The sequence below is a fragment of the Pelodiscus sinensis genome, chromosome 6 (assembly GCF_049634645.1).
Source record: "Pelodiscus sinensis isolate JC-2024 chromosome 6, ASM4963464v1, whole genome shotgun sequence".
Lineage (NCBI taxonomy): Eukaryota > Metazoa > Chordata > Testudines > Trionychidae > Pelodiscus > Pelodiscus sinensis.
The window spans coordinates 19,733,141-19,759,611 of record NC_134716.1 but is presented as its reverse complement, the minus strand read 5'-3'; the positions used below and the strand labels follow the sequence as shown (position 1 = coordinate 19,759,611).

Genomic DNA, 26,471 nt, shown 5'->3' with positions numbered 1-26,471 from the left:
TCATTAGAAGAATCCAGATATTGTGGGCTATAAATCAAAGAGATTATGCTGTAATAATTTAGAGATAGAGAAACTAAGCTTTAGGTACTACATTCATCAGCTGAGGTACCAGAGAAGAGTGAAAGGGATGGTCAATTAAATAGTTATCAGTTTCTTGTAGATTAACTTACATAGTGCCCCCAAATTCTTGTATCCACACCATTACCCACAAAGCATAAAATGCACAGAAATAGTTATTGCTTACTCTGCGGCTCCAGCTTCTGGATGATGGGCATAGCACTCGTCATAGCCACTGCACTGATGGTCTTCACGCCTTTTTCTGCTATCTCACATACCGATTTCAGGTAGGGATGGTTATCTTTTGTGTTGACATATGCAGAGGACACCATGTCATAGGTGGAACTCACCAAGGGAAGCTTGGCAACCCTGGCTACCACATTCTGTGTGAACAGAGAGCGAAGGTTAAACTCACTTCCTTCTCGGTTACGTGACACAAACGGTCAACTCATACATACCTGTTGTGAGTCAGCTGCTACTAATGCCATTTTTAGTTCTTCCAATCTTGTAGATCCTACAACAAGATGATCCAAATTAAAATTCATTAAGTCCAATAGCCAACCACCATTCCATTTTAATCGAAGCTAGAATTTTTTTTCTTTGGAAGAAAAAGACAATCTTTTCTTCGGAAGAAGAAGAGTCTTTAGGTACACCAGTGCACCAATCCCTTTCATGAGAAAGATCCAGACAACGTGGGCTGAAAGGAAATAGACCACACTGCAATAATTTAGACAGCTAACATTTAGTTTCGCCATTATTTTCACCAATTCAGGTACTAAACAGAAGCGTAAAAAGGATGGTCAACTATTTAGTTTGAGAGGTTTGCAGCACACAAATTTTCCATCAATTACTTTGTTGAATTGATAGCAATGGGCCTAATCTATGTTACCTCATTTGGATGCATCGTCCATACGCAATTAGACATTTGAAGAGTTACAAGTTGCGGGTATAGGCAGGAAGACTCCAGATAAGATGAAGAACCTTCAGCTGCTTTTCACTAATTTCAGATATCACTAGATTAAGTTTGTCAACTCCACAGAAGAGAACCTTGAAAAAGCTCTGGAATCTGCCTATCACTAAGGCCTAAAATCTTCCAGACACATACACATGTTCTCACTTTAGGTACACAATTAACTTGTGTATTGTTGTTATTGGGATTAACTGTGTTTCTGAAAGATCAGATTCTGGTGTACATGTTGCTATACGATAGCTAATGTCATCCTATCTCCTACAAAGGGATTTAAAATGAGGCATAAAAATAAATTATTGGCATGGTGTGGTCTTTATAGATGGCATCTGTACCTGTTTCCTTACCCACCTGCACAGGAAGGGGAGCAAGTTTCAGCCTATAGCATCTAAGGCACAGACTGCAGGTCATTTAAGATGGGCCATATGTGCCAACATCCTGCTCACCATATTGGCTTGCCCTAGAATGCCCCTATCCTAGGTACAGGACAGGGTTTCCCTCATGGCAGAGAATCTTGAATTAATATTGGCAGGATAAACATTTATTGACAAATCACATTGGATTGTAAGAGGCTGCAGAAAGCAGCTGTCACACCCAGTCCCAGTGATCCTGCTTCTCCAGACTTCAAGGGCTACAGAGATGATATTGGTGGTCTTTCCACACAACACATCTAAATTGCCCAGGTTTTCATACCGATCAACGGAAGTAGTAGAAAATTCATTTAGGGCTGCATATACCAGAACTTCTGAACAGACTTATGTGTAGTGCTGGGGAGGAGCCGGTGGTCGTGGTACATGTAGGTACCAATGACATAGGGAAGGGTAGGAGAGATGTCCTGGAGGTCAAATTTAGGCTGCTAGGGAAGAGACTGAAATCCAGGACCTCTATGGTGGCATTCTCAGAAATGCTTCCAGTTCCATACGCAGGGCCAAGTAGGCAGGCGGAGCTTCAGAGTCTCAATGCGTGGATGAGACGATGGTGTAGGGAAGAGGGGTTTAGATTTATTAGGAACTGGGGACACTTTTGGGGGAGGGGGAGCCTATACAGGAAGGATGGGCTCCACCTAAACCAGAGTGGAACCAGACTGCTGGCACTAAACATTAAAAAGGCCGTAGACTGCTTTTAAACTAAGAGATGGGGGAAAGCCAATTGGTGCGGAGATGCACGTAAATCGAAGGGAGACTTCTCTTAGAGGAGAATCCATTGATAGAGATTCTCTAAGCTGTAGTCAGAAAGAGAGGAGGGAAGAGGACAAACCATGGGCCAGAGCAGACAAACAACCGCATACAAAGGAATCCAATGCATCAGGGAAGGGCAGACAAATAAGCAGTGGCAAATTTTTAAAGTGCTTGTATGCAAATGCTAGGAGTCTGACTAATAAGATGGGTGAACTAGAGTACCTCGTATTAAATGAGGAGATTGACATAATAGGCATCACCGAAACTTGGTGGAATGAGGAAAATCTGTGGGACACAATCATACCGGGATATAAAATATATAGAAAGGATAGAGCAGGACGGCTGGGTGGCGGAGTGGCACTGTATGTGAAAGATAATGTAGAATTAAACGAAATAAAATTATTAAGTGAATCAACATGTTCCATAGAATCGCTATGGATAGTAATTCCATGCTCCAATAAGAAGAAGTTAGTAGGGATATATTACTGACCACGACAGCGATACTGACATTGAAATGCTAAGCGAGATTAGAGAGGCTACCAAAATAAAGAACTCTGTAATAATGGTGGATTTTAATTACCCCCATATTGACTGGATACATGTCACCTCAGGAAGAGAAGCAGAGATAAAATTTCTCAATGACTTAAATGACTGCTTCTTGGAGCAGCTGCTGCAGGAACCCACAAGGGGAGAGGCAATTCGATTTAGTCCTGAGTGGAGTGCAGGATCAGGTCCAGGATATAAGCGTTACAGGACCGCTTGGGAATAGTGACCATAATATAATAACATTCAACATTCCTGTGGTGGGAAGAACACCTCAGCAGTCCAGCACCCTGGCATTTAATTTCAAAAAGGGGAATTACACAAAAATGAGGAGGTTAAACAGAAATTAAAGGGCACAGTGACTAGAGCCAAATCCCTGAAAGCTGCATGGAAACTTTTTAAAGACACCATAATAGAGGCCCAACTTAAATGTATGCCCCAAATTAAAAAGCATAGGAAGAGACCTAAAAAAGAGGCACCATGGCTTAACCACCATGTAAAAGAAGCAGTGAGGGACAAAAAGGTATCTTTTAAGAAGTGGAAGTCCAATCCTAGCGAGATAAATAGAAAAGAAAATAAACACTGTCAAATTAAGTGTAAAAATGTAATGAGAAAAGCAAAAAAAGATTGAGAAACAGCTAGCCAAAAACTCAAAAAGAAATAACAAAATGTTTAAGTACATTAGAAGCAGGAAGCTAGTGCGCCTCCCCCAACCCCCCAAGCAGACCAGGCTTTTCTCCGGACGCCTGGGGCAGAGCAGCTGGGGTGCTGCTGGGTTGGTCAAGTAGCGCCGAGGAGCAGCGCTACTGGAGCAACCCAGCAGCGCCCCAGGTGCTCTGCCCCAGGCATCCCCAAGTCATCCGCTGCTGAAACTGACCAGCGCTGACTACAGGAAGCCCGAGGCAGAGTTGCTCTGCCCCTGGCTTCCTGGAATCAGCTGCTGATCAGTTTCAGCAGCAGCTGATTTGGGGACACCTGGGGTTCTTCAGTTGAATCTGTATGTAAGTGGGAACTGGCATCCAGATTCAGCCTGTTGAAACTGATCAGCGGCTGATTCTAGGAAGCCCGGGGCAAAGCAACTCTGCCTCAGGCTTCCTGTAGTCAGCTGCTGGTCAGTTTCAGCAGCGGCTGAATCTGGACACCAGTTCCGACTTACATACAGATTCAACTGAAGAACAAACCTACAGTCCCTATCTTGTACGTAACCCAGGGACTGCCTGTACATACCTTTAGAGACTATCGACACAGAGCACAACTGAAATACAGTTACCTTTCAACAGCAAGGCACCACAACATTGGTGTGTGGTAGCTGCAGCTACTTAAAGCAAGGATACCAAGGCAAATCTATTCTATTAAGAGCTGTGCAAGTTTTAACATCTAAAAAACTAAGGTCATGCTTTGTCTGCACAAAGGTCTAACCCAAAGACTCACACCATAGAGGGCACATTGAATTCCTCTCTAGGGGGTAAAAAAAGGGTGAGTTAAAAATCATGTCAGAACTAGTTTAACCGAAAGCTTAAGCCACCCCACAAGAGCTCTAGTATATATTTTCACCCACTTGTTAAAAGGGAATGTAGTTCTTACTAAAAAAAGCAGTTGACAGGCATTTGAGTTATGCCCTCAAACATGTAGGTCTATTTTAGAAATAGCCCAGATCCGACAGGGCAATGAGTAAGCAGCCAGAGTCAGTTTCCTAGGTTTGGTAAAGAGGAACAGAAACGAGTAGCTTTCAGCCTTCAAGCATGAGAAGTAGAAACTCCCTTTCCACTCAATCCATGGAGCAGACACAGGGATTGTTCCCATCTTCTCTAGCTGTCTAAATGGTATGCAGACACCTGCATATGGAGGTCAGCACTGTTTTTCAGTAAGCCACTGGGCAGAAACTGGACCAGCACGAGGCACGCTAACAGAAGGGACACCTGGCCACCTTCCCAGCCCACAGGCTACAACAGATACAAGGAATACGGTCAACAGTTCTCATTCCAGGATCGCCAGAACCAAGGTGGCTTCACGCAACGTTAAGAGCGAAGCCTTGAATTCACCAAGCAACAAAACCCAGGGAGAGGGACGCCGGTAGCCTCCCGGGTCTCGATGCCTCATTAGTACAGGAGCGTGGGGCAGCTGGAAGAGGACCCTGCAGGTGAAGGTAGCTTGACAGCCAAGCCACGTAGAGCCACTCCCTTCCTCACCGCGTGCGCTTGCCCCGAGGCCCCGGGGCGCTTCCGAAGAGGGGCAGCGGCCGGGCTCAGCAGCATGGGAGGGCAAGAGCCACCACAGGGCGGTGCCAGCTCCAGGCACGAGAGGAGCGAGCCCCGGGGATGAACCCGGCTCCGCAGCCGCGTACGTCGCGCCAGGACGGCAGATTACAGGCTCGCCCCACGGCCCAGGGCAGCGCGACTCGCCTGGAACGGAGAGAGCAGCTGATCCAGCACCGGGCTCCGTGCGCCTCGAGACCCCCCCCCCCGCCGCGCTCGCGCCTCTCACCTCTGACGGGCTCCCGAACGCTGTAGCGACCCAGGGCCGCCTGCCCCTGGCTATTTATGCAGAGCGGCTGCCTCCGGGGCGCGTGCTCCTCTCGCGAGATCACTGCGCGTCCCGGCTGCCGCTACCCCCACGTGATGAGCTGCGGCTTGGGGAGAACGCTCCGGGTCAGCTGCTCGGCCCTGGCTGGGCGCCCTGCGCGCGGGGAGAGAAGCCGGCGGCCCTGCCCCTCCGCCCTGGGCGGTCAGCCCCCGGCGTTCGGTGTCTTTCCTCCCCTGCGCCCCTCCCTATACCTGCGCTTCAAATAACGTCAATAAATGGCAAATCAGAAAGGGGACTGCGGGTTACAGACTCATAAGCAGGGAACCGTACTGTGGGGTCACCCATCCACAGCCGGTGGCTGCTCATTTTTACCCCCCCACTAATTTCTTTTGCTTCTTAGGGTAGCCGAGCAATAGGGATGTAATAATGTAGTCAATTTACTGATAAGCCAAAGCTTATAGGTTAATGCTGTAGACCAGTGTGTCCCAATTTTATTTGGCCTTTTAAATTCGAAAGAATTTTGTGGAACCCCTAATAACAGTAATATATGGCGCTGAAAAAGTAAACCACAAATAAGGATAATAATAAACAAATGCTAAACAAGGTCATGAGCTCAACATTTAGTTTAATTGCACATATTTAAAAATCACATAATATTATTTTTTAAATCATAAAATGTTATTGTAATGGAATTTTGTCACAGAACCCTTATTTTCACTTTGAGAACATGCATTTCTCCTCCCCCCCTCCCCCCCTACTTCTAAGTAAATTTTTTAGCAGGCTGGGCCAGCAACCTGGTTTGCAACAGGTCTGGGACCTATCCCTGCTGTGTCTCTGCATTTAAAGGCTATGTCTACACTGGCCCCTCTTCCGTAAGGGGCATGTAAATTTCAAGAGTCGTCGTAGGGAAATCCGCGGGGGATTTAAATATCCCCCGCGGCATTTAAATAAAAATGTCCGCCGCTTTTTTCCGGCTTTTAAAAAAGCCGGAAAAGAGCGTCTAGACTGGCCCCGATCCTCCGGAAAAAGTGCCCTTTTCCGGAGGCTCTTATTCTTACTTCAAAGTAAGAATAAGAGCCTCCGGAAAAGGGCACTTTTTCCGGAGGATCGGGGCCAGTCTAGACGCTCTTTTCCGGCTTTTTTAAAAGCCGGAAAAAAGCGGCGGACATTTTTATTTAAATGCCGCGGGGGATATTTAAATCCCCCGCGGATTTCCCTACGACGACTCTTGAAATTTACATGCCCCTTACGGAAGAGGGGCCAGTGTAGACGTAGCCAAAGTGTATTAGGAGCTGGGCTGGCAAGCAGCCTGGCTCAGTTCTCCTGGCAGACCAAGTTCCACCTAGCACCCTATGCTGCTGCCTCTGATACAAAAGTAGCATCTCTGAGTGGCAAAGGGCTCCTTGGAAGTGGAGCCAGAGCGCTCCACTGGCTGCTGGCCCCGCCCCTGGGTACTGTAGAATAGTTGACTAACCAATAAGAATTCATGAGGTTACTTGACTATTCAGTTAACTGATATTTAACAGCCCTAGTCTATAACTGGAAAAACTTAAAAAACAACAAATTGTTTAGCAGCACCTTAAAGGCTAACATGGTATCATGAGCTTTTGTGGGTACAACCCACTTCTTCAGATGAATGTAGATAATTTCTTTTGGTTCCTCAGAGCTAAATATTTAGCCCATCATTAGCAGAGTAACAGAGAGGAGAATATCACACTGGAGGTTAATGCTCAGAATAGCATACGTAGCTGGAAGTTTGGGTGAGACAGTATGGGGAGCATGGTGAGGGAGCAGGGATTACATTCCTATTCACCAAAACACAGCTGAGACAATTGCCACGAAATAGCTGGAATGTATGAAGGGGCATGATGAGGGGACCTGTGGATACTGAAATGTGTGCACACGGGATGTGAGAGAGAGCCAACAAATTACGTTTTTTTTCTTCACTCTGTGTGCTGCATTCCGTCCCCCTCTGGCTGGAGCCACATCACTGAGAGTGCTGGGAACCTCTGTCTCCATGCTGCTTTCTCATGGAGGCTTCTCCCCCACAGCTTCCATTGGCTGGGAATTGTAGCCAATGGGAGCTGCAGGGGGTAGTGCCTGTATATGAGTGTGGTGCCATGCAGAGCCATCTTTTTTTCCCCACCACCACCAAAAGGGAGCTGCCCTAGGTAAGTAATTCGCATTCCAACCCGCTGCTCCAGCCCTGAGCCTGTTTCCTGCATTTCAACTCCTCCCTGACCATGCACCGACACCCTAGCATCTTGTCCTAAGCCCCTCTCTCACACTCCAAAATGCTCAGCCCCAGCTGGAGCCCCCTGCTGCATCCCAAATACCTCATCCCTTGCTCCATCCCAGAATTCACACCCAGAGTCAGAGCCCTTCAACCCTAAGCCTCCTCCCACACTTTGAACCCCTTGGCCCCACTCCCGCCACAGATCATCCAGGTGCAGAATGAATTTTGTTATGTTTACTAATATGGAGGTGATGTGTCACACTTAGGTGGGGGCCTTATGAATACATAAGATAGACTACAGATAAGTTAATAATATGATTATAATGACCCTTCTGGTCATAAAAATATTCAAAGCATAATTTTCTTTTCAAAACAAATATAAGTATCTGCTCATTATCAAAGATGCATCAAATGGTCCTTCTGAGTTATTAAACATATCTTTGTTTGGGATATGTTATTCATCATCATATTTAACTCGGGATTGTCCCCATTGGCTCTCCCACATTTCCCCATCCTTCCAGTCTCACACGATCCATTTCTGCATTTTACAATCCTGTATGGCATCCTTTTTTCTTTGGACTCCACACTAATTCTGTATTCGTCTAAGTAGTCTGTCTCCTTTACTGTGTTTGTTGGCTTTGTGGATAAGCCTTGGTGTGTTCCAGTATTGAAAGCTATTGTCTAGACTAGGGTACTCATAGTCACAGCTTCCCTACTATGCTAAGTTTGTTTTTTCCTTTACAAAATTATGCCACGTTTGTAAGGCATGATCTTTTTGTGACTCCATGGTGACTGTTTTTACAAATGGCAGCATTTCTCCTATAAAGTCCTTCTCTCTTCTGCTTCTGATTACTGTGTCCTCTAGCAAATATTCCTTCTACTTTCTCTAGGAATGTGACTCTTCAATTGTTATCACCTCTAATACCATTAGCTCACAGACATTTACCTTTCCCCACCTCTAATACCATTAGCTCACAGACATTTACCTTCCCCCCCACCCCCCCGCATCCCTCTTCTGTTCTAAAATGTGATTTGTCATTTTCATATGTGTTCACTTTTTTTTAATTGCATCCTTTGGTATATAAGGTTGAGACTATTTTCTTCCACTATTTGATCTGAGGAAGTGGGTCTGGCCCACGAAAGCTCATCATCTAATAAACCATCTTGTTAGTCTTTAAAGTGCTACATAGTCCTGTATTTTGTTTCAGCTACACCAGACTAACACAGCTACATTTCTATCATTTTTCTTTGTCATCTATTCTACTGTGACTGAGTTCCTGTGACAGTTGAGAATTGCCCCTTTCCTATTTTTTTACACATGGAACCAGAGTTTTCCTGACTGGAGGTTTCTGTTTGAAAGAGGTCAGTCTGGCTCTGTGTCAGAAAGCAACCCTGTACTTGTTCTCAAAATTGCTATGCTACTTCTACAGTGAAACTCTATTGGCTTCAATGCAATTATAGCAGGGTTGAATTTGACCCTGATTTGTGACTTTGTTGTTGAGATTTCCCATTACCTTTAGTATGTCCTGTTCACAAGTTATCTTGGTTTTAGATATAGTCTGATTATGCTGTGCCTTCAGATGTGGTTGACAATGCAAAATCTTTCTGCCAGCTTGTTTGTTGTGCGCTAAATTTTCAAAAATTCCAGCTTGTAGTTTCAGTCATTTATGCAGGGGGCTATAATCTATAGCTACACTGATTTCCTGTCAATTTAAATAAGAAAAAGATACAAAAGTTTGGAAGTCAACAATTGTGAGCACAGTGGATGGGAGTAAAAGCAAGTGGGGAGAAAATAGCACAATTGTCCATATCTTGTATGCACCTGTCAGGCCTCATGTTTTATGAATGTGAATATGCATAACTCAAAGACACTTTAGACAAAAATGCATCAGATGATATTTTAAAGTTACTGAATGTTAATATTCTATTTCTGTGCATGTGTCATTTTTATGTGAAGTTAGAAATATGAAGTGGAAACCAGTTTTATTAATCTAAGAAGTCTTCTAGTGAAAGTCATTAGTGGTATTTAAAGAAACTTACAGGCCTGGTGCTCAAGACAATGATCTATACATGGGTTTGTTTTTCCTGAATGCCTAACTGTGGTTCGTCCTAGAAAAACATGTGACCATATGTCATGACCATGAGAGATGGCCAGCAGCCTGGGGACTAAGGGGTTAACTATGTCCCTTACCTAACCAGGTAGCAGGCAGCCAATAAAATGTAAGTAGGAATTTCAAACTGGGACAAAGGTTTTTGGAAATAAGCAGCAGAACAGCTCCTGCGCAAGAGGGGTTTTTTGTGCAAGAAGGAGCAGTGTAGACATCTCTTTCATGCACAAAAGCCCCTTCCGCAAAATGACAGCTCATTAGGTATGCAAATGAGGAACGGCAATATTCATCGGCATACCTCATTTGCATATCTTCTTGTGCAACAATGCGCAGTGTAGATGTAGCCTTAGTATATTAGGCTTAACTGGTATGTTTTGTTTATTTTGGCTCAGTAACTTACTATGATCTGTCTGCTTTCACTTGTTAATCACTTAAATCCTACTTTTTATACTTAAAAAGTCTTTTGTTTATCATCAAGCCTAGTATAAATAATTGTTACTTGGGAGGCAACCACTGTGCATATCTCTCTTTCATTGACAAAGAGGACTAACCTTATGAACTTTCTCTGTGTAAAACTTTTATACAGAATAAAATTGATTTATTTGGGGTTTTGGCCCCTTTTCGGGATTGTGTTCCTGGGTGCTGTTAATGGCCCTATAGCTGAGCATTCCCAGAGCTGAGCTGGTTCAGTGTCCATGTTGCTCTGCTGGGGAGATGTTACCCCAACTCTGCGTTGTCTGGGGAGACCAGAACTTCTGGTCCAGCAGGACAAGATGGGGGGGTCCCCTAGAGAACAGATAGGCAGGCTCAGTGGCATGATCAGCATGCCACGTGACAAGCCAAAGGGGACTTCTGTGATCAAATCTATCACAACACCCATCTGATTCCCAGAAAATATAGCACAAAAAAGAGAGGGACTAGAAATCAGTCCCTAAGCTACAAGAGAAGCATGCAGAAGACCAATACACTGAGCTGCAGATAACTTAAGAACCCATGGACAGATGCAGTCATTTAAGAATTTATTTTCCTGTACATGACAAGAAGAGGGAAAATAACTCACTCCCCCAGGAGAGATACATGTGCAAGCCAAAAGGAAACATAAAGGCTACGTCCACATTGCCCAGTCTTGTACAAGAACATATGCAAATGAGATGCGGCGGTGAATATTGCCACGCCTCATTTTTATACTTAATGAGCTGCCATTTTTGCACAAGGGGCTTTTGTGCAAGAAGGAGCAGTCTACATTGCTCCTTCTTGCGCAAAAACCCTCTCTTGCTCAAGAGCTGTTCTGCCTGAAAATAAGCAGCAGAATGGCTCTTGTGCAAAAGGGCGGCTCATTAAATATGCAAATGAGGTGTGGCAATATGCAATGCAGCACCTCATTTGCATATGTTCTTGCAATGACTGGGCAACGTAGACGTAGCCAAGAAGGATGGAGGTGATCACATAAGAATGTATCATCTGAAGATTAACATAATGTTGAAGTATCTAGTTTGTGGTCTTTGTGATTATGCACCGGTCACCAATGTGGTTGCCTCCCAGGATTTAGAGGATAGCATTTTCTAGACAAACAAAATAATAAAAGAGGAACAAAAATATCGCTAAGTAAAGATAAACACTGTTATCATACAGTAGACGGTACAATGCTCCAAGTAATTGGTGGGAGAAGCATGGTGAAGTAAGGATGTTAAAGAGTGGTTATTTGGTGCATCGTGTAGTCGATACAATTTGTATTGATTATATGATTGGTTGTTAAGGGGAACCTCTCTGCAGAGCCGCAACGGGGATAACTCCCAGAGCCAGTGCGAGCTGGGACTAAGCTGGGACAGGCAGCTTTTACTACATTTAAAATGCAGAAGCGCAGTGGTCCTGGACTGATGCAAGCTAGGACTGCTCAGTCCCGGCTTGCACCAGATCCAGCAGGCTCTGTTCGTGGCGGCCCAGGCTGGCTGCTGGCAGGGCCTGCTGCTGGAGCAGCCCCTGTCTGTGGGGGAGGGAAGCTGCCCACTGGAATCCCCGTGGAAAGGCTGCTGCCAGAGCAGCCTCTGCCCATGGCAAGCCTCAACCCACCGCAGGCAGATGCTGCTTCGTGGCAGTTCTCCTACTCCTCCATCCACCCTGCTACCTCTGATAATGGGGAGCAGGCGGCACTGCGGAGACAGTGCTGGGGGGACCAGCTTTTAAGCCGGTTCCCCCCAGTGCCAGCTCCTGTTCCCCACCCCCTTGCTGCCGCTCATACAGAGGCAGCAAGGGGGTGGAAGCGAGTAGTCGAGTACCCGATAAGCTTAACCTTATCGTGTAGTTGAGTACTCGGCTACTCGCTTACATCTCTATGGTGAAGTCAAGCACACAGGAGGGGAAGTGAAGTGTGATTCGTTCATGTTGGAGGTGGAGACACAAGATCAATTGCCTGTACCTGCATATTGTTCAGGAGCTCACTATTCCTTCAGCCACTGTTGTCTGCCATGTCACCTATTGCAGGAATGCTGAGCATGCAACAAGCATGTTGCTATGACAACAATATGCCCTCCTAGGAAGGTCACTACAGGCTTCCATGTCACACTGCAGCATGTCACAATAACTCCACCCTGGGCACACCCTGATATTGCAGCATTGTGACTTTCCTATGTCTATTCACAGGAGCACCAGAGCTGATCCAAAAACCGACAATCTACAAGGAATGTGTGACCCTAAGAATACCCCCAGTGCTAGAGAGCTCTCTGGTATGTAGCAGTGAGACTCATCTTGATTAACCAGCTCAGTTCACCTCACACACTGTTGTCATGGTTTTAATTTAAAAGGTGTCTTGCAGCATATTGCTGGAAAACTAGCATCTCACTGATCATTAGTAGCCTTATGTGTAAGTATATGCATGATGTATGATTAATGCATAAAGAATTACAAACATGTACTGGAAATATGTTTTAAAATATGCTTGGCCCTAAACAAAGGAATGTGGTTTTATCTGCTTGAATATCAGTTTTAAAGTTTAAGCAAGGAGAGATCATGGAAGTATATTTAAATAAAAGGCGAACAAAGCCATCCGACTGGCAAGTGGGGGAGAAAATCACTTAACCAGCAACTGGCAACCTATGTTGGTGAGTGGGCTGCATGAATGGCCCTCCTTCATCTCAATGGAGATGAAGATTTTCGTAACCCAAAAGGTCTCCTGGGATAGGGTAGTTTGCTAACTAGTTTTGCACTTGTGTACCTAGTATTTGCAGGGCATGCTGACTGAACCGTAGCAGCTCTTTGACTGGATGCAAAAGGAGCACATCGCTCTTACAATCAATGTTGTGTGTAATCAGCATGCATCTCACTTTACATTCCCTGCTTTATGAGTGTGTTACTTTCATAATGCCAGTAGGAATAAAACTACATGGACAGAAACCAGCACAATTTGGCAATCCTGCACGTGGGAAATGGTAAGCAAAATGTCTTGTGGGCCACACATAGAACTCTGATGGGTTGCATTCAGCCCCCGGGGGCATGTTGCCCAACACTGCACTTAACTATTACAGTGGGAGAGGAGACTGCAAAAATTCACATGGCATCAGCTGCCTGGGGAGCACCTGGCCTTGAAAACAAAGATAAACTTTCAGAATATCAAATTTGCGCACTGTCAGAATGGGTCTGAATAGAGACATGGAATGGCTCTCTCATTACAATAAGTAATTTTGACTACAGGTACTCTAGTCACTGTTGGAGGTGAGAGACATCCACCCTCATTTAATTAGTACTGATGTTATACTCCTATCCCTGTATTCCTGCCTCTGTATACAGGAGCTGACTCAGCATCCCATCACTCATCTCTCCTCCCCCAGTAACTGGGAGGTGACTGAAAGTCAGGCAGTTGGTACAGGGTGTCAATTAACTAAGTAGCGATATAACTGAGGGAGCTAATGGAGGGGAAATTAACCCTTTTTACCTCTCCCCCACTCCACCCAGCAACTGGGATTATATAAGCAGGCAGGAAGGATGTGCTGGAAAAAAGAATAGGTAGGGCCTGGTTAGGCTAGCAGCAAGGGGGAATGCTGATTATTCATGGTAAATAACCATATAGCAGGGTGGGGAACCTTTTTTGGCTCGGGGGCCACTGACCCACAGAAAACTCAGTTGGGGGCCACACACAAATGAGAAAAAAAACCTCATTGATGTGGCACCTGACTGAAAAAGAGAAAGACACTCCCCACATTTCCCTCATACAAGAGAGCCGAGGTGGGGGGAGGGATGTCGTCCAGCCTAGTAGACTTTCTGTGCTCCAGTTCTGTGGTGGAGTAGCAGGGGGGCTGGAACACAGGTTTCCCAATGCTGGGGGGCAGAGGCGTAGCAAGGGTGTTATGCACCCAGGGGCAAAAGCAAAATTTGCCTCCTTCCCCCCCCCTGCCGCCATGTGACAGGGCCCCAAACCTGGCGCACGACTGAGCCCGACCCTGGGAGGAGTGGGGGAGCTTGTACCGCATCTTCCACTGCCCCCTCCAGTTTGGGGAGGGCACTATCACGCTGTTGAAAATGGAGGAGGGTGGGGCTGGGGGAGAGAGGTGGGGAAGAGGCTTCAGCAGGCGGTGTTGGGTAGAGGAGGAGCAGGCAAGCCGAAGGACGATGGGGGAGCGGAGGGGCAATTACCTCCCCACATCAGTGAATGTAAGAGATTAATTTGCCTGTTAAAATAACACTCAGAAAAACTTTTAAATAAAATTAACACACAACACGAGAATCATCCTCACTTTTCAAGGAGGTTGGTCCTGCTTTGAGGGCGGGGGGCTGGACTCGATGACCTCTCGAGGTCCCTTCCAGTCCTATTATTCTATGATTCTTGAAGGCAGTTGAAGCAATAAGTAGTCTAAGGGTGAGGATATACTGTAACCGTGGCTTTCTGTCTGCCACGAGGACTTTTTCCTTCAGGCTGCTGTGAGAGTCTATCCTTAAGTAAAGGAGAGAGGTCTCTCTGAGCTGCTCTTTCAAATTTCACACAAGCCATTCAACTGAAGCCATAGATATCAAGATTCAAGGCCAACCTTGCCTTGAGCAGACTGCCTCACTAGATATTCACAGTCTCAATGTCCGAACATGTATAAGACTTTTAGTTGAGAAAGCCATGTTAATCCCAAGTCTCTGCTAGGACTGGGAGATGTGGGTGACCTATAGAAAACACCAGCAATTTCTTTGGAAAATCTGCAACAAAACGTGGGGGGATCTATCACCTCAGGAATGCCAACTCCTTTAGAATTGAGGCCCTGATTATCCAGCACCAGCTGAGGTAGAGCAGGCACTGTGTGCACGTCTGATATATTTTTACCAAAACTGCTACCTGCCCAACTCACCAAAGGAGAAAGGAAACAGGGAGGCCAAAAGGAATGGTTTAGAGCAGTGTTTCTCAACCTTTTTTAAAAATAAAGTACCCCTTTTTCAAAAAAAACTATAAGTACTGCCTTAAAAAAAAAAAAAAGTACCCCCCCCAGTACCTACAGTTTTCAGACACACACATTTTTTTCTACCATTGAAATATATTTATTTAAACAACTTAATCATATCCCCATCACTCTTTACAAAGTGGAGGTCAATGGGGCTGGGCTATTTTATATGTAAAGATACTGAGAAATATATATGTCAATACCATGATGGCAATGCCTCTATTATGTAAATAATACCAAATAATAATGGCAAATGAGACCACTTCCCAACCTGCTTACAAAGGACCTGATACAATTTAAATTTTAAGCTAGGATTGAGCCCAAAACAATCTGTTGATATGACCCAAAAAGATCCAGATAACATTTAGTCATCCTTCAAACATATAAAGGACCAATAAGTAAAAGCCCCACCGCCCGGTAGAGGCGGTCTTTGAATAAAATTGAATTTACTTTTTCTGACAGCAGCGCTTTCTCTCACTGAATGTGGGGCTTCAGCACAAGTTTCACTTTATGTCAGAATAACTCAGAAATGCGTCGTCACAGCTAACTCCATTCAGGTCAAAGCAATGTGCACCCCAGAGAAAGAAGAACAAATTTCTCGAAACTGGAAGTCACAACATCTCACCTCTTAACAGAGCTCACAAAGGGTCTTGTTCACCCAGAGACATGAATCATGACAACTCTCTCTGGAGAAGACCGTACATCCTGCCTCTCTGTGGACGCACCAAGTGTTTTCACGTGGCATCTTTCCATGCTGTTTAAATCGACTGCTTGGATGAGGAAGACTCACAAAGAGTCTGTCCATTATCCACACTAGAGCAACATGGTGATTTCACCATCATGGAAACAGACCTGATCTCTCTGTGGGCTCTTGTGGAGCAGCAGAAAGCCTGCAGCAATCTCTCGGGGGAGAGGCCAGGGGTGCCTCTACTGCAGTGGTTCTCAAACTTTTTGGCCCGTGGACCACGTGTCTCACTGTAAACCTTTCCGTGGACCCACCAGTTGCTAAGGAATATACAATGGTGGTGCCTCCACCTGGCTGGCCTTATACACACTTACTGGTGTGCCTTGAGAGCTTCCAGGAATAAACTCATTCCAGTTATAATCTGGATCTAATTCCAGAACAACAACTACAAATCATATACATCTAATAGAGTACATTAAAATAAACAATCTTTACTTAACTTAAATAAACAGGGTTTAACAGATTAACAATGAATAACATTAACAAAGAGCACAACAATAATTAGAATTTATATATCTAGCATTTGCACTGCCAATATTGATCCCACCCCAGAGTGTGCACACCCCTGGACTCAGAGTCCCAGACTCTTGCTTGCATGGGCACGCTTGAAGAACTGCAGTTGTAATGGAGATTCTCTGTAGGCAGTGTGTATGAGGGTCCAAGCTAGGCAGCAGCTCTGTCCCAGGCAGCACTTTCACAAAAATGCCCAATTACTTACAATCTCATGCTGTGCCTATCAGAAGCAGCCTGCTAGATCCCAGTTCCAAAAGCATCTAGTCCCAGTCTGTAGCTGCACTCTAATAGCCCCTGGACTGGATCAAACTCCTCCACAGCAGCCTGGCTCCTCTTCTGTTTCAAAATCCAAGGGCAGAGTCCCAGGCCTCTCTTCTCATGCACATGGAGAGACTCAGATCTCCCACACAAGAGTCACTTCTTTCCTGTTTTTCCCAAGGGCTCATGGGAATTGTAGTCTGTGAGGCTGGATTGCAGCACACAGGGTCTTTCCAGAAAATAAGCAGAGGTATCTTTAGTAAAGGGACTACAAGTGGGATAGGGATGGGGTGCAGGATCTGGGAGGGAGGTGGGGGGCAGAAGGGGGAGAGGTTGCAAGGTCTGGGTGGGACATAGGGTGCAAGAGCACGCTGGGTGTAGGGTGTCTGGCCAGGGGGAGGGAGCAGGAGCAGATTGGGGTAGGTTGTCTAGCTAGGAGGGAGGGTGGGGACTTGGGTAGGAATTGGACCTCCCTGGTCGGGTACCCTCTGGATCTGACTGGTCCCAGATGAGGGAGTTTTTGAACCAGGAAAGGTAATTTCAGGGCTCCTGGTGCCACCTCCTCCCCATTAGGCTTCTTTGCTCCTCCATCCCCTGCAACCTAGCTGAGCTGCCCACCCCCGCTGGTTCCCTGTGCTTCCCCCACAGCCATCCCCCACAATCCAATGGAGCGCAGCACCAGCTCCCTGCACCCCCTTGCAGCCCAGCTGAGCTCCCCACCCAGCACCTTGCCCCTCCCACAGCCCAGCTGAGCTCCCCACCCAGCACCTTGCCCCTCCCACAGCCCAGGTGAGCTCCCTACCCAGCCACTACCTCCAGGCTGCAGCAGCTGTTTCCGGGACATTTTCAGTGTTTATGGGGCACTGGGGCTGTGTCTAGACTACACCTCTCTGTTGACAGAGAGATGTAGATTAGGCACGTCGAAATTGCTAGTGAAGCAGGGATTTAAATATCCTGTGCTTCATTAGCATAAACATGGCCACCGCTTTTTTTCAAAATGGAGCTTTTTCGGAAAAAAACGGCAATCTAGGCGCGGATCTGTCAAAAATAAACCCTTTTTTGAAAGATCATGTAACCTTCATTTTTGGAGGAATACAGGATCTTTTGAAAAAGGGTTTATTTTCAACACATCTGCATCTAGACTGTGGGGTTGTTTTTTTTTAAAAAAAAGCTCCATTTAGAAAAAAGTGGCGGCCATGTTTATGCTAATGAAGCACGGGATATTTAAATCCCTGCTTCATTAGCAATTTTGACGTGCCTAATCTACATCTCTCTGTCGACAGAGAGGTGTAGTCTAGACATATCCCAAGAGATGAGATTAAAATTTGCAAATATCCTGGATTTTATGGGGCATATGGTCAGCATAGGCTGAACGCTCTGCTCCCACCCCGGCCTGGCGCCCCCCTACCATGGCGCCCGGGGGCAACTGCCCCTCCCTGCCCCCCCTTTTGCTATGCCTCTGCTGGGGGGGGAGAGGCCTGAGCTTTAGTGAGCCGGATCCAGTCAAGCTGGGGCCCACATCCGGCCCCCAGGCCTGAGGTTCACCCCTGCCCAATAGGCTGTGGCTTTGCTGACAGGCTATAATAAAGCATCAGTGTCAGTTATTGAGATTGAAAAAGACTCTGGGGTTCTTACGGAGGTCTCACTGTGCCAAAGCTTGCTTATGACAATTGCTCTTAAAAAGTCAATGGAGTACTTGATTGAGTAAGATTAGCAGAATTTCTCTCATACCAACATCTGAGAATGAAGAGAATTTTCTCTCTTGTTTATTTGCTTTGGCATCTTCTTGATTAATCCAGGGAGCAGTGTTGAGGCTAGTGTCAGGACAATATGGTTCTGGAATGCCCCCAAAGAACTTTGTGCTCTTATTCTTACAGCATGGTGTGCATTACAGCAGACAGACTGGAATGTATGAGTGGAAGATGATGAAAATCAAACCACCAGGATTGGAATCTCCTCTTCAGCAATCTAATCAATGCTTATGCTTTTGTTTGTGGGTTTTTTTTAGAACTGCCTCTAAATTTTTATTCATGCAACATTTCAAATGTGGCCAGGATAGGGGATGAATGTGTTTTAGAAGTCTGTAACAGTGTTTCTCAACCTTTTTTTATAAAGTACCCCTTTTAAAAAAAAGTACCCCCAATACCTACAGCTTGCAGACACACACATTTTTTTTCTACCGTTGCAACACATTTGTATAAAAAATTTAATCGTAACCAGGTGGGCAATGAAATTTTTGGATGTAAAAATAAAAAATAATAAAACGCTATAAAACTTAAAACAAAAATTCAGTTCTCTCTAAATTTCAGTTGTGTTGATGTGCCTCCCAGACTTCTCTTGAGTACCCCTATGGGTACTCGGACCACAGGTTGAGAAACACTGGTCTATAACATATATTCCAGTTAAATATACTGCAGTTGTTATCAAGGTAAAGTATTAAGATCCAGGAGCTTCAGGGGGTAGCTGAGTTAGTCTGTTACAGAAAAAAAACAGCAAGCAAATGGTCTGGTAGCACTTTATAGACTAACAAAACATGTAGATGGTATCATGAACTTTCGTGGGCACAGCCCACTTCTTCAGATGACCGGAGTTATGACTAGGGGATAAGAAAACTCAAAATAAATAGAAGAAGGGAGGGAGGTGGGGAGAGAAAGATGCTCTGTCGCCCACCCCTCTACCTTTATGTATAGAGGTAGGGGGTGGGCGACAGAGCATCTTTCTCTCTCCCCGCCCCCTTCCCTTCTCCTATTTATTTCGAGTTTTCTTATCCCCTAGTCGTAACTCCGGTCATCTGAAGAAGTGGGCTGTGCCCACGAACGCTCATGATACCATTTACATGTTTTGTTAGTCTATAAAGTGCTACCAGACTATTAAGATCCAGGTAACCACAAATGTTTCCCTAGGGATTTCTATTAAGGAAAGTTATTGTGAAGAAGACTACTAAGGGACTATGGGAAAAACATAGCTAAGGAACATTTTACAGGAAAAATTAAAAGATGCGGTGAATTATATGAATCATTCAAACTCCCTCTCTTTATACCTTGGTTTACTTGGTAAGAAAACAGATTTTCAGCTGTGTACATTAATATAATTCTATGGACTTCATTGGAGTTATGCTGATTTAAAACAGCTGAAAATCTATGCCTAAAAGCTTTGAAAAGAAAATATTTTTTTAGAGATAACAACACTGCAAGTTCCTTTTGTTGTATAAAAAATGGGTTCCTGTGTGTTCTCTTCTCCAGTCCTTCCATTTACTCCCTTTGTTGTTGGCTGCACATCTCTTTGAGCCTCTCTCCAGATGAATAGAACCCTGGTTAGTTCTCTCAGGATCATGTCAGTGTCAGAGCAGACAGTGTCCCTTTGAGCAGAAATCAGCTTAGAACATGAGATACTGTTTGGCAAATAAGTAATGTGTCAAAATGCTAATGAACCTTACAAATCATATCATAGGACTTAGCTCCAATGATATGATTTATAAGACATGACTCCTGTTGCTGTAATACAAAGGTCACTAGCTTGCTAAATCAGTGTTGTTTGATCAGATGTTTAGTTGGTGAAATGTACTGCATGTCCTTGGCTTGATCACCACAGTCATACCACACATATGTGAGGTGGGGTGATCTTGCCATAGGGCCATAGGATTGGGACTCAAGTTTCTAAACCCAGACGAATCACTAACTCAGCATAACTTTGGGCAAGACATTTGATTTCTCAGTGCCATCTGTAAAAAGTTTCATAAGAATGATTTAATCAATTGGCTTAATTAATCAAAGGCTTAATTAATTTTCATACATTTCTTAGAGATTCTGTGGTAAAAGGCACTCTATAAACAATAAACATTGTTAGTGATCATATAGCAGTATTCATCCATACATCTTAAAGTGCTTTACAATGGAGGATATAATTATCCCACTTTCAGCAATGGGAATACTGAGGTAAAGATAATATAATTATTATTAGTCAATAAGAATAAACTGTCAGTTTTAGGCTACTTTTTCATACTATTTTAGCTGGGAACATTTAAAGCACTCATTTTTTTAAGAGTGGTTTTCATGGATATTTCATGTATTTAACCAAGAGCCACCAGATTTTATTGAAGATTTGATTCTGATCCAAAGTCTCTGCTCAGGCTTATCTATAAATAATGATCGATATTTTTGTGCAACACAAGTACAAGGAATGCCTGACTCAAGGTGAAAGTTGGCTGGGTCACCATGAAGATGGACAAAGGAAGGAAGCATGTAAGCAGTTTCATGGCATTCCCATTAGAAGTGAGGGAAAAGAGGCGGTAGGATAAAGAGAACAGTTGCATTCAAAACAAAGCTTATGGCTGAATCCAGAGCAGACCAGACATGGGGTAGAGAGCTAATGGCATAGATGTCTTCTGATTGGAGGCTCCCAGACTAGCCCAAATCTACTCTACAATGAGCTATTTAAACCAATGTAAGGCCTTTCTATATTGCTTTTGTGCTCTGTAGTTTAACAGTGATGGCTTCAAATGCAAAATGCGGATGATGGACATGGGAGTCAGCACTGAAGATAGGATGCAAATTTCACCTCTGGAGGAAACTCTCTTCTTTATGTCAGCATATTAATTGCTATAGTCTGTTATGAGATACCTTTTTTTCCAGGGCAGCTGGTTCATTAGCCCTTCGTCAGCAACAATTGTTTTTGCCAGTGAGTTGAAATTCTGCTTTGATATTGTCAGCTAGATTTTTGGTCAAACTCTCTTTATGACCCAAATCCTGAGCTTCAAACACAGACCAAATATGTGAACTACATGCTGAAGAATTCACTTGGGGCTGAGAGGCAAAAAAAGGCAACTTCTCTCTGGGCTGTAGGATGGCAAAACAGTTCCTTTTCAATGGCTGTTCTATTTCAAGGCTTGAGTAAGCATCTTTGTTGGTATGATCCGCTGAGTGGCAGAATGGTTTGTAGTTTGGTGTAGAAGTGGCTCTACCAGCCCCTGATGCCCCAAATCTTTCATGTGTAATGTAATAAGAAGAGGGCCTGAAACGTAAGCCAAGTAGTAAGTAGTCAAGAAAGTAGTCAAGACTTTGTTAATATAAAGCAAAATTAAGCTGGGAGCAAGAGGCTGGTCCTGCTCACAGAATCTGGGAGGAACAGGACTGATATTGCAGAAACACACATACCTAAGAGGTATTAGGCACAAGTCATGCAAACACATTCCAGGGTGGCACTAGAACACGTCTTGAGGAAAGATCTTGGTACCAAGGCACTTCCCATGTATAACAGGAACATACTGACCCAGGTTCAGGTTAGGGTTCAGCATGATGGGTAGTGATATTTTTATCAAGCTATAGAGAGGGAACCCTGAGACGTCAGGGGTGATGTATAACTTGTTTGTATCTGTGTATAAAGACGTATCCCAGAGTGGCTGTCCTTGTCCAGTCTAGGAGGCAGCAGAGGAGAAAATCCCACCACTGACTGAGCTGCATTCATTGCAACGGGCATCCCTGTTAGTGAACCTGTAACCATTGAGCCAGGATACTAGGACTGTGCTTCACTGACAGTAAGCCTGGCCTTTATATCTTATCTGATTGTGTGGTCTTTGGGGGTTCTCTTGGCATCTGCTGTGCTGGCTGTCCGTGCAGAGCTAGGGCAGCACACAGAGGGAACACATGCACGCAGCCAAACGGTTATCAACATTTGACAGAGCAAGAGAGCTGTCAGGACACCACATCGGTGACTTCTGATGACATTCATTAACATGGAGGGACCAGCCTGACACAGGGATTTTGTGGCATGAAGTGAGTGCACAGCTTCTGAATGGGCTCCCTTTCCACAGCTCTCCTATGCAGTGGCACTGCTGGAGGGCCTTCTGCAATGGTGTGGGCAGGACAAGTGTTGGCCCTTTGTACATACAACTGATTTTACATCCTATTCCTTTTGCCATTCTGTTATTGGAACTGGGTTTAAAGGCCCTCTACCTCATTGCCAATAAACAGGGCAGTAATGCCCTGCTTAGGGCATAAGCCAGTGCTCATTGAAGTCAATGGAAAGGTTCCTATTACCTTTAATGGATGCTGGATCAAATCTTTAGCTCTTGAGGCCTTATCTTTACTCTCACACTCAAAAATTGTGTGCTCTCCACTGAGTTCACTAATTCAAGATAAAATCCTAGTGCAGAAAAATTAGGTTTTTTGGCTTCCCTTGTGTTAGCAGATTAAATTTAAAACTATGGCTACCTAGTCCTTCATGGCAAGCTGGATTGAGTCTTGCCTGTGACCTAGCAAAGCATGATGTAGATGTAATTAATCATGACTGCCTGAAAACGTGGAATTTCAGACAGATGGCTACTTAAACAGAGGTGTGAATGTGTTCTTGAGGGAGAAGAGGAGCTATATCTCTGGAAAAAGTCTGGTGAAGAAGTAGAGAGAGCAGGTCAGAATTGAGGACTTGCTGAGACTCATCCATCTGATTTCCAGATGTCTTTACTTCCCAAAACATACATCAGGAGTGAGCAATAAGTGTTGATGAGGGCCACTCCAAGAATTTGGTTAGTGGTCAAGTGATATTAATGGAGGAGGTGACGGGGCTGGGATGGAGGTTAGGAAAAGGAAAGGGTTGTGACCTGGGAATGGAGTGGAGAAGGAGATGTAGGGTCTGGGCGGAGGTTGTGACTTGGAGGAGCAGTGTAGAAGGGAGTGCAGGATCTGGGAGAGGAGGGCACGAGGGGGTGCAGGGATTTGGGTTGTGACCAGAGGGTAAGAGATTGGGGTTGCAGGGTTTGGGAGGGGTTATCGGTACAGAAGATTTCGGTTACATAGGATAGGGGTACAGGAGGTGGGCAGTGGTTGGGGGGAGGAAGTGACTGAGGTGCCGGAGGCAGGCTCTGGCTGGGAGACACTTACTTGGGTGGCTCCCAGCCAGCAGCCCAGCTGGTTCCACTGGCTGCAGGGGCCATGTGTGACTGACTCAGAATGCTGCAAGCCTGGAGCGGGGAGGGGTACTTTGCATACTGCCTGTCCTGCAAACAGGCAGCTCCCATTGGCCAGTTTCCAGCCAACGGGAGCTGCAAAATTTTACTGGGGGTGGGTGCAGCATGTAAAACCTCTCCCCTCCTCCCCCCAGGCTTGTAGTGATCAGCAGGGCCAGATTAAGGCATGGGCTAGCCGGGCAGCTGCCCTGGGTGCTAATGTATGGGGGGGTGCCTGGCGCCCGGCTCCTGGATCACGGGCTGCAGCAGCTCCCAGTGGCCACCCTGCAGAGGCTGCCTGGGGCGGGGGCCGTGTTAATCCCCGCAGCACTGGCCAGCAGCACCCTTCTCCCCACAGCCGCTGGGCCCTGCATGGCCAGGCTCATCCTGCCCCAGGTGGCCCCGGGCTGCACGCCAGCAGCAGTAGCTGGGCTGAGCTGGGCCGGGCATGTGCGTCCTGCCAGCTCCACATGCACCCTCCCCCACGTGCCAGGCAGGGGCGGGGCCGCACATGCACCCTCCCCCAACCCGGGGCGCAATTAACCTATCTGCCCAGGGCACCAGAATGGCTCGGTCTGGCCCTGGTAATCAGAGAGCTGCTCTGGGCACAGAGCAGGAGTGGTGTAGGCAGGGAGCCTGGCTGAGGCTGCTGTGGGCAGGAACTGGTGGCTTGGCAGGCCAGATGCAGCCTACGGTCATATTTTGCCTGCCCCTGCCATACATGTTCCTCCAGCACCTCCTACATACAAGATGATTGAGGTTCTTTCCCAGGTAACCTGGTACTTTTTATTAGGCTGCCATTTTGTGAATGCCAGTTTGTTGTTTTTACATGTTAACAGGTGGGCTTGGAGAAGCCTGGGGCTTATCCTAATGTGCTAACTTGTGTGGGCTTGACGCTGCCTTATCTTCTCTAGGATTTTACCTCATCTTAGTTAGCATGTGCAGAGCTATTCTGTCCTGAGGACACTCCATGCCCCGCCCTTTGCTGAGCTACGTATCGGCTACCTCAGTTGTCCTTCGGACAGGCCCAGGGGATTACGTGAAGGCCTGGTGAAGGGGAAGTACCAGGGGTCACCTTCCACCGACACTCCCCACAGCTGCAGGAGCTGGACCAATTTGGCAGCCTATTCCACTGCACTCTGCTTCACTGTGCCCTGCCCTCAGCCCTAACCCCAGGATACAGCAGGATGGGAGACGAGCAAAGCAGACAGGCTGCCAGGTCGCTCTGGCTCCTGCTGTCAGGTCCCTTGGTAATCTCCTAGCTCACGTCGCACAAGGAAAGGTACTTCAAGCAAGGGGATCAATGGGGGAAGGAAGGGGCAGAGCAGGGGTATGAAAGGATGGAATGGGGTGGGGAGTTCTCCATGCCTGGAACACTGCAGGGGTTTGCCCCAGATACTGAGCACTCCTAGGGATAGCCCTCTCCTATGTTAATAAATATGGGATAAGAGCACACCTCTTTGCCTGATGACAACAAGAACAGAATTTCACCCTTCATTTCTCTGTGCTAGGCAGATCTAGCTTTAGAAGTGAGTCCTGTCCCATTCACCTCAATGAGGCTTTAAGTCGGATGTCTAGGAATTATCATTTACCTGAAAATACTGTTATCTGCTTCATTGCTGACCAGATCAAGGAGGATCTGTGGACTCTTCATGAGCAACATTCCGATTTGGTGCCCAGGGGGAACAAAGTTCCATCAACGGGATACAGGATACCAAAGAGGAGTCAGCAGAGCATTAGCAATCACATTCTGAACATCTGTGAAATTTCTTTGAGGGGCAAATCAACTTGGGTAGCTCAAGCAGATTAAAATTGGCTTGTGGACAGAATTTGGGAAAAGTACTATTTCTCACACACTACCAGGTTGGAATTTTGGTTCTCCCATTCTTTTTTATATTAGTTTCCAAGTCTCCAGTGACTTCTATAACAGTTATTGCTCTGTTTCCCCTGGTTAAAATCCCTGTTCTAGCTACACAATCTTGGTAGTTCTGTGCATGCAGAGTTTTTTTGCTAACTTACTATTTTTAAAAATCCTGTTCAATATGCAGAGTGAAAGTTCACTCTCTTCTTGGGGCATTGCTTTATTTAGAAAGAAAACAATACGGTAACAATAAGGTAACAGAGCACTCCTACACTCTTCTCCTCAGATGTGATGGCTCCTAGGGTTTCTCCCTCAAAAGTGATCCACCCTTTCAAAATAACCTGCTGGATGTGGGAGGGTAACAAACCACATATTTCTGAAGATCAACAGAATCTATTTGGCCTTTTCCTGCAGCATCAACACTTGCTAAGATGGTGGGGTATACCGGGCTTGTTGCAGAGCTTACCATGACTGTGTCATATTTAATCACTGTTCCTTTTGCTGACTTCTCTGTATCTTTCTTTTGCCATTTGCAAGAGTCCTAAGGCCTGCTGTATCAAAACCAATGTCCATTGGTCACCAAAGATAACAAGGAAAGGGAACAGTTTGAGTAATTAATGACAACAATCCTCTGCCTCAGCCCCTTTTTTATCAGTTGACTCCAGAGGTAAACACATTTATACAGATACCAAGGACATATATATTCAGATAATAAATGTATAATCCTTAACCACTTTACCACTAACAGATATCCAATGTCAATTGTCTCCAGTAGGCCTTCACCAACAATGCCATCTTTCTTATCAAGTTAAAAGATTATGGAGCCTGATACATTACAGATACCTTCACAAACGTATCTGCAAACCTTCCCTCTGACATGCCTAAGCATTTACTGGCACAAGGGTCCCATTTTACAATTTAAAGAAACCTTTAGCTGTTACAGCTACCTATAAAGCATGGCCATTCTTTCAGAACTCTCTGGTCCTTTTCAACTACTACCACACCACCACTTACCGTCTTACATCTCTTAGATGATTTTATTAGTATCATCTTTTTACTCCCTATTCACCACCTTTTCTCTCTTACATAAAGTTTTTTCCATCCTTCAATATATAATGAAGATTTAGG

The 26,471-nt window shown here is 45.4% G+C and overlaps 1 protein-coding gene and 1 long non-coding RNA gene across 8 annotated transcripts in view; one reads left to right on the top strand and one right to left on the bottom strand.

Annotated features, from left to right (window-relative positions):
* Positions 1–12,113, bottom strand: part of PLIN2 (perilipin 2) — a 34,779-nt gene extending 22,666 nt beyond the window's left edge. For 2 of the 7 annotated variants that reach the window (XM_075931505.1, XM_075931506.1), the window contains exons 1-3: positions 5,230–5,359; positions 516–571; positions 245–440 (exon numbers count right to left, since the gene is read on the bottom strand). In XM_075931505.1, coding sequence (XP_075787620.1) covers positions 245–440; positions 516–545 — 226 coding nt within the window. In that variant the 5' untranslated portion in view covers positions 546–571; positions 5,230–5,359. Of the gene's footprint in view, positions 1–244; positions 441–515; positions 572–5,147; positions 5,360–9,018; positions 9,208–12,028 lie in introns of those variants that run through there. The other 5 variants (XM_025188169.2, XR_012904616.1, XM_006129985.4 and 2 more) reach the window with 5 other exon arrangements.
* A 57-nt stretch (positions 12,114–12,170) lies between these two features.
* LOC142829814 (uncharacterized) lies at positions 12,171–18,525 on the top strand. The gene is made up of 2 exons (XR_012904617.1): positions 12,171–12,335; positions 18,420–18,525. It is a non-coding gene; the product is annotated as an uncharacterized LOC142829814 (long non-coding RNA).
* The last annotated feature ends 7,946 nt before the right edge of the window (positions 18,526–26,471 follow it).